Here is a 12,462-nt window from a genome sequence, read left to right on the forward strand (position 1 = left end):
GCCATCTCGGAAGTAGAATTGACATATTTATTAATGCATCGCCAAACAGATGTGACGCCCGTGATAAACAGCCGTGTTACTAAGAAATAATACTTAAGGAGCGTCTTAAATTATGAGAGTTATGAAACTGGGCGTGCACATTATTTCACGGAAGTTTTAAATTACAAACGATGGTTTTGGTGTTGACTTCCTACTAAAATTGTTATTAAAGTCATCACAACAGTAAGTCTTCTTATTTCGAGAGTAGTTGTTACGGTAGACGGACACTGAACCTCTGTAAGTATGCGTTTATGAGTTAACTAGATAAGAATTGTAATTTATTCTTTTGGTTATTTTCGGATTAAGAACACTTGTTGCTGTTGTTACTGTGAGTTTCTGACTTATGTTTATTCGCATTTGTTCGACTTACGTGTTTTATTTTTAGTTCAACATTTGCAGTGATCGTTTTATATCGCTGTATTCGAAAAATACACAACAATAACATAAAATGGATAATACAACACTGGTTCGAGAAAAAAATGATTCAAATACCGTTGAAAATATACCAATCATCGTGTATATGGCAATTGTTTGCTCTGCTGGCATCATCGGAAATTTCGTCGCCTTGCTGTTTTACGTTTTAAGGAAAGATAAATCAGCTGCAACTTTAGTGCTCACTGCACTGTCTGGAAACGATTTGATTTGCTCCATACTACTGCTTGCATCAACAGCTATGCTCGTTAATTCGATGATGTACACAAATGTGGCGGCGTGCAAAATTCAAGGCTTCATTAACCACGTCTTTATTATGAATTCCATGCTGTTACTATTCATCTTAGCCCTAGATCGGTACTTCAGTTTCGGCAATACATCAAAATGGAAGTCATTATTTGCAAGAAGGAAAACAGTGATGTGTAACATCGTTTGCACCACAGGACTTTCAATCTGTTTTTCAATACGAGAACTTGTCTTTTTCGATGTTGTGCCCATAGACTTTACTGTAGCCGAGAATGTTACCGTTAAAGGTAACCGTTGTATGATAACTAGTGAAAAGCGTCTCGCAAAAATCGCCAACGCTTTTAATATTATTGACTTTATGTTGATCCTCGGTATTATGATCGCCATGCTGACTCTGTATTCGTTAATCATACGTAAGGTTTCTTCTGTTGGAAAACGTCGTTCAGCGCGAATTAATATTGGAACGGACGAAAGCCAATCGGCCGAAGTTTCGGAAATTTCTTTAAAGGCCGTAAAACAAAGTCCAAATGAAAATACCGTTGTTGTTCGAAATAGACCTTCAACAATTCGACAGAACACTTTTAATTTCAGAACAACTCTTCACTGGAGCTCGACAATTGAACGACGGCTGACGCAGATGGCATGTATTCTTACGTTGGCATCCGTCTTGACTTTTGTCCCTTACTTCGTTGTGTCAATAGTAGCTGAATTTCATAAAGAGCTGCCTATTTGGGCTAGGATTGTATACAGATCTTATGCTTTGAATTCCACCATGAATCCTTGTCTGATAGGATACTACAACTCGGAATTTCGGGCGTTCATTAAAACGAGCATAACTTGCCGTTTCTTACCAAGTTTAAAAAGAAAATAAAGGTTTAGCATACGTATTTTGAAATCTATATATGTAAAATACTATTATCCCTACATGTTTATCAATAATATTGTATATAAACGCTTAAATACACTTTGTAATAAATTAGAATGTGCATCGTGAACTTACACGTAAAATATCAACACACTTTCTAAACGGTCTAAACGTTACATCATGTCTAAAATTATTTGAAACCATACTGTTTACAAGTGTATCATAACGCAAACATAGTGTTTTCCCCATGTCCTTTTTAAAATATCTCAATGTTCTTAGCGCTACGAAGTTTTATACAAAAAAATATACACAAACGCTTTCCATGCAAACGACGTGACGTAGTAAATGGATGGCATAGTGTGCGCGTACTCATCGGAACAAATGATCAACGCACAATACATTAGCACTTTTCAAATGAAGCTACTGCTTTTTACCGTTGCGTTAACATCAAAGTGTGTATATAATTACTTAGTTCGTTTGCTCATTTGCGAAATCTTAGAAAAAAATCCTTTGTAATGAATTAAAGTACCATTTCTTAAAACGCTTTTGAAATACATATTTTGACGATATTAATATGTATCAGTATAGTATTTCAACCGGATATCATTATCAGTCTAGTAATGAGGTAACTGGCCACCATTTTATCGTGTAGGAATACACCACAGTAACCAATTAGCGTGGTAGTTATAACATAGTCAACAAACGTGGATTTTTCGAAGTTTATCTACAGGTCCATCAGCCTCTTCGTAGAGTGCTGGGTTGTACCTTTCCCTTTGACCTTTCAGGGAAGAAACATTGATTTTATTTTTGAGCAAAAGAGGTCAAATTTACCCGGGCTACTCGGGTATTCGCTAAAGATATAATTTTGGTCCAATATTGACCAGTGCACGGTGGCCAATTAGAACTTAATGTGCTCTGATAGAGAGATTCATCTGTGGCTCGTCAGATGGGTAGTTAAGAAGTCGAACGGTAAAAAAAGCCATGAAATATAATATTTTACCGATATGTCTTACATGTTTCATTTATATAGTAGTTAGACTGAATATGTGGTCACCTTTATTAAGTAATGAGGAATGCTTTGGTATGTATTTCTTTGGATTATGTTTTATTTCTTATGTTTTACCTCCATACATTATTGTAAATGTTCAGTAGTTATCTAATGGTTAGGAATATAGTTATATAATGGCTATACGAATACTACACGATTGAAATATTGTTATATGTTTTATTGATTGTAATAATTTGAAGACTGAACTTAAGCCTTGATCATGTGCTCTCCGCCCCAAGAGAGGTCTTAGTGGAGCTTCGAGCGGAATACAGGTGACGCCCCGATTCAAGAGGCGCCCCTGGCACAACGGATTAATCAGCATAATGCGTTTATATATTAAAACTTTTTAAGACATGCCAAATTTTTAAAATAAAACTCAAGGGCCTATATTACCAATATACATAAAGAAAATAGTAACCAGCCCAAAAGAAGACAGACATATTTATAAAATATTAATCCAAAACAGTAACTTTTCAGCTTGTCAAACAAAATGGAATTCAGTTTTGTTTAATATTGAATGAAAAAGCGTACAAAATCTCGTATGTTCAAAATGAACTTTGTTGCCAATTATATATGTACATTTTGTAAATAACGAAAATAGTATGATCTTTTTCTTATAATGACCGTATTCCCAAGACATTTATTAAATGTGTTGTTGACACTATTCGTAGAATACAATTAAGCATATCTATTCAGTAACAAGGCAGGATCTTATACTTGGAATAACGACCCCAAAAACGAATAAAAAATACCCTTCAACTTTTGGACTCGTAATAGAATGAAACACAATTTTGAAATATGTAAAACAACAATTTCAACAGATGATGAATAAAGAGACTGGTCCCGTGTAAAGATGCGTGTATACATCTCCCATGAGAACATCACTTATCATAACACGTTATACAGATACTATATAATATTGTGTATCACCCAGTTTTGTTCAGTCTGCATTATGTTATTTACACAATGTAATTCAGCATTTAAAAACCTTTCAAATATGTAATATATTACAGATAAAAGATAAACATACGTACAACTAAAGCTTAAAAATATGCACGTGCAAATTAGTTTTGTTGATATAGTTATTGTCATGTTAAATACTACAAATTTTATATGAATGTATGATTATAACCCCAGGTATGTTCTACTCAAATACCTGTTCTTTTAATATTCTGTAAATAACATGCTTTCACGTAATTATGTAATATCTTACGGAAATAATAGCTTAGTTTATGAATCCATCACATACCTTTTCTTAAAATTATATGTACAATATAGTATATGCTTGTTTCTATGTCTGTTATATCTTTAGGAGAAAATAAAATTATACACACCAAAAAAGAAAAATAAATACTTATTTGAAACTCTTTCCCAATAAGTTAATGTTAACAAAGCGCAAAATCACGATACTCGCAGCATTCCAGATCGAGGCTGAACGTGTAGCTATTTCTGAAAGTGCCAACAACGCCGCATCTGGTCTCGAAACTTTAAGCTTTTAAACAATCGACGACATACCGTTTTTGTCCTCACAAGACGAAATCGTAAATATATACTTCCCATTTGAAATCGTTTATTTTCTATTAAAACATTTTCTTTCTTTAAGTACTAGTAATTGTTTTTATTTAATGGTTTACAAATATTTTGATACCTTTCTTTTGAGAAATTTTATCATGATGTTTAATTATTTTTGCAATTAAATAATTAAAATTATCCTTGTATAAGAAATTATATGGATTTTTATGTAGCTATATTTTGTGAAATTACTTGCGTAGTACGACACCGTTAATTAAATTACCCGGTAATACACATGTAACATCCTATACGAAGCATCCATGAAATAAACAGACACAAACCGCATTATGAGTTCTGCTCAATTATATCTCGTCCTGTTAATATAAAAGCTGCAACAATGACGTCATTTGAGTTCAGTGTCGTTTTCAGCAATTATTGTTTCTTCACGTTTGCAATCAAAAATGCGCAAATGATGGGATCAATAAAATATACGGTAAGTCTCGTATACTAATTCGTTTATTTACTCGGCACGCAAAGTTGATCCACCCGCCAAGGCTTATGGTTTAGGTTTTCTAAGCCTCGCTAAACTAACACTTAACTAGTATTCTCTCTACATAAGAAACGTTTCACCGGCTGTCAATACCATTACCACTCTCATATTCGGAGGATACGACACACAAAGGGATGACGATCCACTCACAAGTACCAAACAGCTAACTTTTTATGAGCATGTTGTTGTTTCGCTACGGCTCTCTTGAGTATTTCGGTACAAACACCGCGCAAGGATTTGACTGGAATCAGCACAGCTTGATCAAATCCCTGCCTTCAAAACCAACCACGTGATGATAGCCAAGCCCTATGGTACAATAATTGGACCGTTGTTATATATATATATATATATATATATATATATATATATATATATATATATATTATATATATATATTGTTTGTAATTTAGATAATTCATTCTTTATTATTAACCCAAACTTTTACACTATTTTCAAAATATAATAGAAAATGATACTACTTTTCATAATATAATAATTAAACCAAACAAATAAATACTTACACATCTGGGGGCCGTTTCTGGTACAATGCGTTACTTTACGGACGAATTTGTACGTACGTATAAAGTTACGTACGCTTTTCTGAATGCGTAAGTGCGTTTCTATAAACCGAACGTAGCGTAAAACTTAGTTGCTATGTTTGAATAATCTCTATACAGAAGTCTGGTGATTGCGCGGACCTTATAGAGAACATTTGAAGAAATTCATAAAGTAGATTTAATTTGCTTTCTCTAACAAACTTTCGGTAGACTAAATATTAATACCTTTATCCTTAAGAAGTAAATTCAATCTGTTGATTCTTTTACAATTAAGTGTGGCCATTGTTGTGCTGGATATGCTCTCTTTGTTAAAACAGAAGAGATGATTCTTACTGAAGCAAATCTTTTACGAAGGTTAGTCAGATATATTTCAAACTGGAATTGCTGGAGCAAACTGAAAAAAAATGGATGGATAATACTGAGAAGACAGGCATGTGTATTCTAGCTTACACATCTGAATTTACAGAAACATAATCAAGGAGTTTCCTGACAGGAATTCAATTTACTGGAAGGGTATCTTTGATTATGTTTAGTGCGTCATTGAATTACAAATGGAATGTCCTATAATGAGAACAGCATCAGTAATGGCCTCTGTAAAGAAGGTAGTATTTTTTTTTAAATTTCATTTACTGATCAATGATAATGTACAGTAGTACAGTATGGTTTTAGAAGAATTAACAATCTCTGTAGCTTGTATTCACTTGTCGCTCTTCTAGATAATTTTATAACAATCAACATCATGTTTATACCATGTTTATATTTATACTTGTGTGCAAAATATTTAAAAAAAACAACAACATATTTTTACTTATACATTCATTTAAAATGAGAATCTTTTTTCTGTGATAAATTAAGATTGTCCATGAATGCTTCTATTAATTTGAGACAATAGGCATTTGCAATAATCATAAAGTATGCTTCTTCACATATATAATTATATTATATTTTTTGTTCAATATTTAAAAAAAATGCATGGATTGGTAAAATATATGTCAGGGTATGTACCAGTTGTGATTAGTTCTAAATACAAAATTTGAGAAATTGGTATCCATCCTGGGTCATTGGTATGGGTTAATTGGTATGACAAGCGGGCACTTGTGTAAACCTGAATCACTGTACATGCTTTACCAACACAATGACTGAAATATTTGTGAAAAAGATCATTCACTCATAATATACTTAAACATAATGCCATTCACTAATGGAAACTGATGCATCAATTTAAATTCATGGAAAAGTTTTACACATCTGGCTTAATGTACATATGAACAAAACACAGGGAGAAAGCAAACCATTTTTAAATGTTACTATTTTTATGAAGTTAAATTTTACTGGTTGAATCATGTCAGGATGACACATTTTATTCTTGCAAGTTCCTAATAATTATGCTATTAAAAATATGTGTCCATATACTTGATATTAAATTTCTATTACATTTGTTTTTTTAAATCAGTAAATATTGTGCCATTCAAATGTTTTTTCATGTGTTTGGGAAAGATACATAATTATGAGAATATGTTAAATTTGTTGTTTTTTTCAGTTCAAATCTTTAATATTTTTTTTTTCAATTGATTTTTCAACACATACACTGATACCATACATGTCCGCAAAAAGCTTTATTTAGTGCACACAAACAACTTCTTTTGAATTTATATTGTCGTATAAGTTATGTTTTTGACAAATAACTTAATGTGAGTATTATGCATAACTATGGTGTTAAAAGTGAAGAAACAATAATGGTATTATTTAAATTATTTGATTGCAATTGTAGTAAATGCTCCTCACAACACAAACATTGTCTATTTTATGTTTCTTGTTTATTTGTACAAGTTAATGGATTTAAACCATTAAACAAATACATTTACTTATAATAAAACAGACAGTATACCTTATTCTAATATTTCCCAACAAAAAATGGTATAAAATTACTGAATGTAAAAAAAAATGAAAATTCGCAGCATTGATTTTCACAATATAAGAAAATATAAAGTGGGTTTTGCAAAGTTTACAGCATTATTATAGAACTTTAAATGGTATAAATGGACATTACAGTATGTACAAAAACACAGTATAGAGTTTAAAGAAATGTGTTCAAAGATATTGGAAAAAAAAAATGATTGTTGATAGTTTTCTGTCAATCTGTGTGACCACCTATAAAGAAAAAAGGTTCTAAATAACTTCTTATGACATAACAATTTTATTTAAACATATCAATCAAACTGCATTCAATGTGTCCATATGGTTTATAGGAAACTAAAAAATAATCTTAAAATTAGTAATTAAATATTTCAGACAGTAAAGATTAACAATGACCTTAGTTAAAATTTGACACTTCTTCTTCATGGCAACTGCATTTATAATAAAAAAAATAAAGATTATGAATGTTGATGATACCATATATAAAACAAAATGAAATGATTTTGCATTGTCCCCAGGTTTGTGTTCTAAAATTTCTTTGTAAAAACCTAAAAACTCAGAAAAAAATGATTGTAAAGCATACAGCAACAACAAAGTTTTGCCATCAATATGATATTAATATGATTGATTACCGATGAAATCTGATAATAAACAAGAGCACCGCATATCTGGTGCCACGCTGGGCTGTGAAAGCTTGTCAGAATTTTATATTTTTGTAGAGGTCACAGTGACATTGACCTATAACCTTGTGACCCACAATAGGTGTGGCGTTTAGAACTCATCAAAGTGCATCTACATATGAAGTTTCAAAGTTGAAGGTGGAAGCACTTTGATTTTAGAGCCAAAAGTTAAGGTTTTAGCACATTGCCTACAGCGGACGGGCGGACGTTGGACAACTAGCTGGCTATGACAATAGCTCGGGTTTTCTCTCTCCGAAAACAGCCTCGCTAAAAATACAACTTTGAGCATCTTACAACTGTAACTTACCAAAAACAAATCTCATTGGTTTAAAAGTCATAGTGTTTTGACAGTTTTTGTATGAAATGACATATTTGGTACATTTCAATACATGTTTTCAGTAAATTTACTTCAACCGTGAAAACTTTTCAAACCTACTTTAAAATTAGCCATTATTAATATTCAGATAACTTAAGTTTTAGTTGTTACAATAACCATTGCGCAAAGTTAGCCAAGTGTGTGAGCCTTGACCTTTGCTTCCAGTTAATAATTGCAGCGCTTAAAAAACTGAAGCTTGATTGGTCATTGTTGGCCCCGTACTACTTAAGGTAGCGCACCCCTAATGGGCACATATCCAAATATAATTTAATTAAGTATTTTCCTAATCAGCATCATTTAACTGAACTGCATGCAAATTTGTAGGTAGGCTTTCCATGCTTTAAAAACAAATATACCGATTTTTTCAAAACCACCCTCACGCTCGGCTTTTGTCAAGTTTATTTTCACCCCTTGGGGTATATAAAAGTTCCATAATTCATTCAGATTTCCAAATATGGGCATGCAGTTGGTGTGTACAGATGCAGTAAAGGTGTTTAAAGTTTAAACAAGATGAAATAAGTATTCTTTTACAAACATTTATTTTCTATATTTTTTATCTATGGAATAGTGCCATGAAATGTAAGTGATTTCAGCCAAGTAAAACTTGGGTCGGTTAAAAACAAAGTGTCATACAATTCAAAATAGTATCATTTACGTTATATTTTAAACATATTTTTTATAGAAACACTATACACAGCAAAAATACCAAGAAATAGACAGATTTACCGTTTACTTTTTGAAATAAAAATAAAAATGCGACATGCATCATTCGTATTTTCAGCAGTAATTTACCCAATTTAGCCGTAACGTTGTTTTAATTTTAAAAATTGAAGGATGTTCTTACAATTTTCAACATATTTAGCAATAAACATAGCTTATATGCTATATTAAATCAAATTACATTAGAAAAGAAATAAAACGCGTCGCAAAAAGTATGCGATGTCGGCAGAATTCGAACCTGCGCTTGAAGATCCCAAAATATTTCTAGTCAACCGCCTTAACCACTCGGCCACGACAACTTCACGTTAGTGCAATCTTAAATTAGATATGGATAAGTAAACAGGTAAAAAGGCTCATCGATCTTTGAAGAAATCGCGAAATCGTATTTTTCAGATGATAATTGAGTCAAAGTTAATATTTATAGTGAAAATAATGTATTCTAAATGAATTAGGTAAACACATATCTAATTTCGAAGTTTTAAAATAAAATAAAATGCATCTCTCGGAAATAACCGATCATTTAAGATCGGCAATGATCGTAAAATAAATCGCGGGAAATCATTAGAGGTGCGCTACCTTAAAAGTACCCGGGGCACTCTTAAGTACACTTCAATATACCCTGGGTACAGATTTTTTTCCTGCCTAAAATCTGATGTCATCAAACGCACTTCCGAATACAAAACAAAATCCTCTTTGAACAAAACCTAACTCACTGTGCTTTTTTGAGTACGAGTTTCGATAATATCATCGCGGAGGCCATTTCACAGAATGTAAACAGAAACATTATTAATTTGAAAATAGAGCCAACAACAGCAGATTTAGCCTAAGTCTTCCTGGGTATGTTTAAGTATATTTTCTGTACCCAGGGTATATTGTAGCATACATAAGAGTACCCAGGGAACTTTCAAGTAGTACCAGAGCTGACAAAGACCAATCTAACTCAACTGAGCTCACATGTCGACAGGTTGTATCTTACAGTCTCTACAGTATATTTTATTTTACGCAGTTTTGACAAAATGATATATGCATGATATTATTTCCAAAAAAATGGATCTTGATGCAGAACTTCTGCTTAAACTGTAAATGTGCCAAATTTAACAATAAAGTGACAACCCTATACACATTTATAAGAAGCGCTGTTGACATATCAATTAAAATTGTATACAGTTATCTACGTTTTTGTAAATAGTTGCATTTATATTATACTGCTGTGTCAATGAATGACAATTATACAGTAATGTGTGCTAAAATTAATTGAATTAATATTAGCACAGAATACTGTATAATTGTCATTCATAGACACAGCAGTATAATATAAATGCAACTATTTACAAAAACGTAGGTTATACAATTCTAATACATAATTCCTACAGAAAAAGTAGACTTTTACCCATGTTTACAATGAATGATTCTATCACTCAGCAAACGTCACATTCGTTGAGTTCAACTTGGCGTCTTGTGATGGATAAAGCCTTGTTCAAAACGAAAGTTGAATGAATTGTCAAAGGAAAATCGAACAAATCATAACAACAATCGATTCGAACATGTAAATTTTCTCTTTTAGCAAAACTCCAATCTACAATCGTACACAATAGATCCTGCACAATCAACGCAGGATTTCCGTTACAGTATCTTCCCATGCCCTACCAAGATCTTAATATAGATAAAGGTTTAAATTAACTAAAATGATGTTGCGCTCGTAGATTTCGTAGTCTACGTTCGGTTCTCCGAAATATCGGTGCATACGCCGCCATATGTACGCTAAATTACTGCGTTACGTGAGCCTTTGAGCACACGTAACTTTACGTGCAAAAATACGGTAAACGTAACTTTACGAAGTTTAAAGAAACGCTACTAACTGAACGTTTTGCACTTACGCATGATTTTTTAACGTACGTAGTTTTAAGAAACGGTCCCCTGGTAGGCTGTTCTTGTGATGGCAAAGATTGTATGTGAGCGCAAGAACGACAACTATGTGTGGAGATTGATTTCGTTAGTAGGCGTGGCAAAGATTTGTACTGAAAACACAAATAATTAAACACATATAATCAGAACGTGTTCTTTTATTGACTTGATAGATTCTGACGACGGGCACATATGAAGGAAGAGTTATCGATATTTTTAAAACAGGATTTATTTATATCTCTTGTTTGTTTGCCAGTCAGTTTACAATAAATAAATTTAAAGCCGAGTATGCATATCCGTATGGGCTCAACATGGGAGTGTCATCATCTACAAAAGCGGATATGACGGTGAAAAACATCCTGAATTTATAAGATTTTGATAAAAGTAGAGCAGAATTACTAAGAAAGAATACTTATGGAACATCTTCGATTGTGGGAAATATGTGATTGGTCAAGCAAATTATTTCACGGAAGTTTAAAATTATAAATGATGGTTTTGGTGTTTACTTGCTACTGAAAGTGTTATTTATATAATTACAATAGTTAGTCTTGTTATTTCGAGAGTAGCTGTGATGGTAGACGGACATTGAACATATGTACGTATGCGTGTATATGTTAACTAGATAAATATTTTAATTTTTTATTTGGATTCTTTTCGAGTCAGAAAAACTTGTTTTTGTTACTGTGAGTTTTCGACTTATGTTTTATTCGCATGTGTTCCACTTACGTTTTTCAAATTTATTTTCAGTTCAACATTTGCAACGATCGTTTTTTTATCATTGTATTCGAAAAGTTGACAACATAGAGCTAAAATGGATTATGAAAAACTGGTTCAAGGGAAAAAACGATTCAAATACCGTTGAAAATATACCAATCATCGTGTTAATGTCAATTGTTTGCTCTGCTGGCATCATCGGTAATTTCGTCGCCTTACTATTCTACGTTTCAAGGAAAGATAAATCAGCTGCAACTTTAGTGCTTACTGCACTGTCTGGAAACGATTTTATTTGCTCTATAGTACTGCTTTCATATACAGCTTTGTTAACACATTCGATGATGTACACAAATGTGGCGGCGTGCAAATTTCATGGCTTCCCGAACCACGTGTTTGTTATGAATTCTATGTTTGTACTCTTCGTCTTAGCCCTGGATCGGTACTTAAGTATATGTTATACATCAAAATGGAGGTCATTATTTGCAAGAAGGAAAACAGTGATGTGTAACATCGTTTGCACCACAGGACTTTTAACCCTATTTTCAATACGAGAACTTGCCTTTTTCGACGTTGTGCCCATAGATTTTACTGTAGCCGAGAATGTTACCCTCAAGGCAACCGCCGTAAGACAACAAGTGAAAAGCGTCTCCTAAAAATTGCAAACGATTTTAATATTTTTGACTTCATATTGGTCCTCATAATTATGATATTAATGCTAACGTTGTATACGTTAATGATACGTAAGGTTTCTTCTGTTGGCCAACATCGTCGCTCAACTCAAAATAATATTGCTACGGACGATAGCCAACCAACCTAAGTTTCGGAAATTTCTGTTAAGGCCGTGGAACAAAGTCCAAATGAAAATACCGTCGTTGTTACAAATAGACCTTCAACAGACAGA

General features: G+C 32.7%; 1 protein-coding gene across 1 annotated transcript; it reads left to right on the forward strand.

Annotated features, from left to right (window-relative positions):
* Nucleotides 1-217: 217 nt before the first annotated feature.
* LOC127836063 (5-hydroxytryptamine receptor 1D-like) lies at nucleotides 218-2,396 on the forward strand. Its single transcript, XM_052362486.1, has 2 exons — nucleotides 218-276; nucleotides 425-2,396. The coding sequence occupies exon 2, from the start codon at nucleotides 488-490 to the stop codon at nucleotides 1,586-1,588; it is 1,101 nt and encodes a 366-aa protein (XP_052218446.1). The 5' UTR covers nucleotides 218-276; nucleotides 425-487; the 3' UTR covers nucleotides 1,589-2,396.
* Nucleotides 2,397-12,462: the final 10,066 nt, after the last annotated feature.

Source organism: Dreissena polymorpha, chromosome 6 (assembly GCF_020536995.1).
Source record: "Dreissena polymorpha isolate Duluth1 chromosome 6, UMN_Dpol_1.0, whole genome shotgun sequence".
Taxonomy (NCBI): domain Eukaryota; kingdom Metazoa; phylum Mollusca; class Bivalvia; order Myida; family Dreissenidae; genus Dreissena; species Dreissena polymorpha.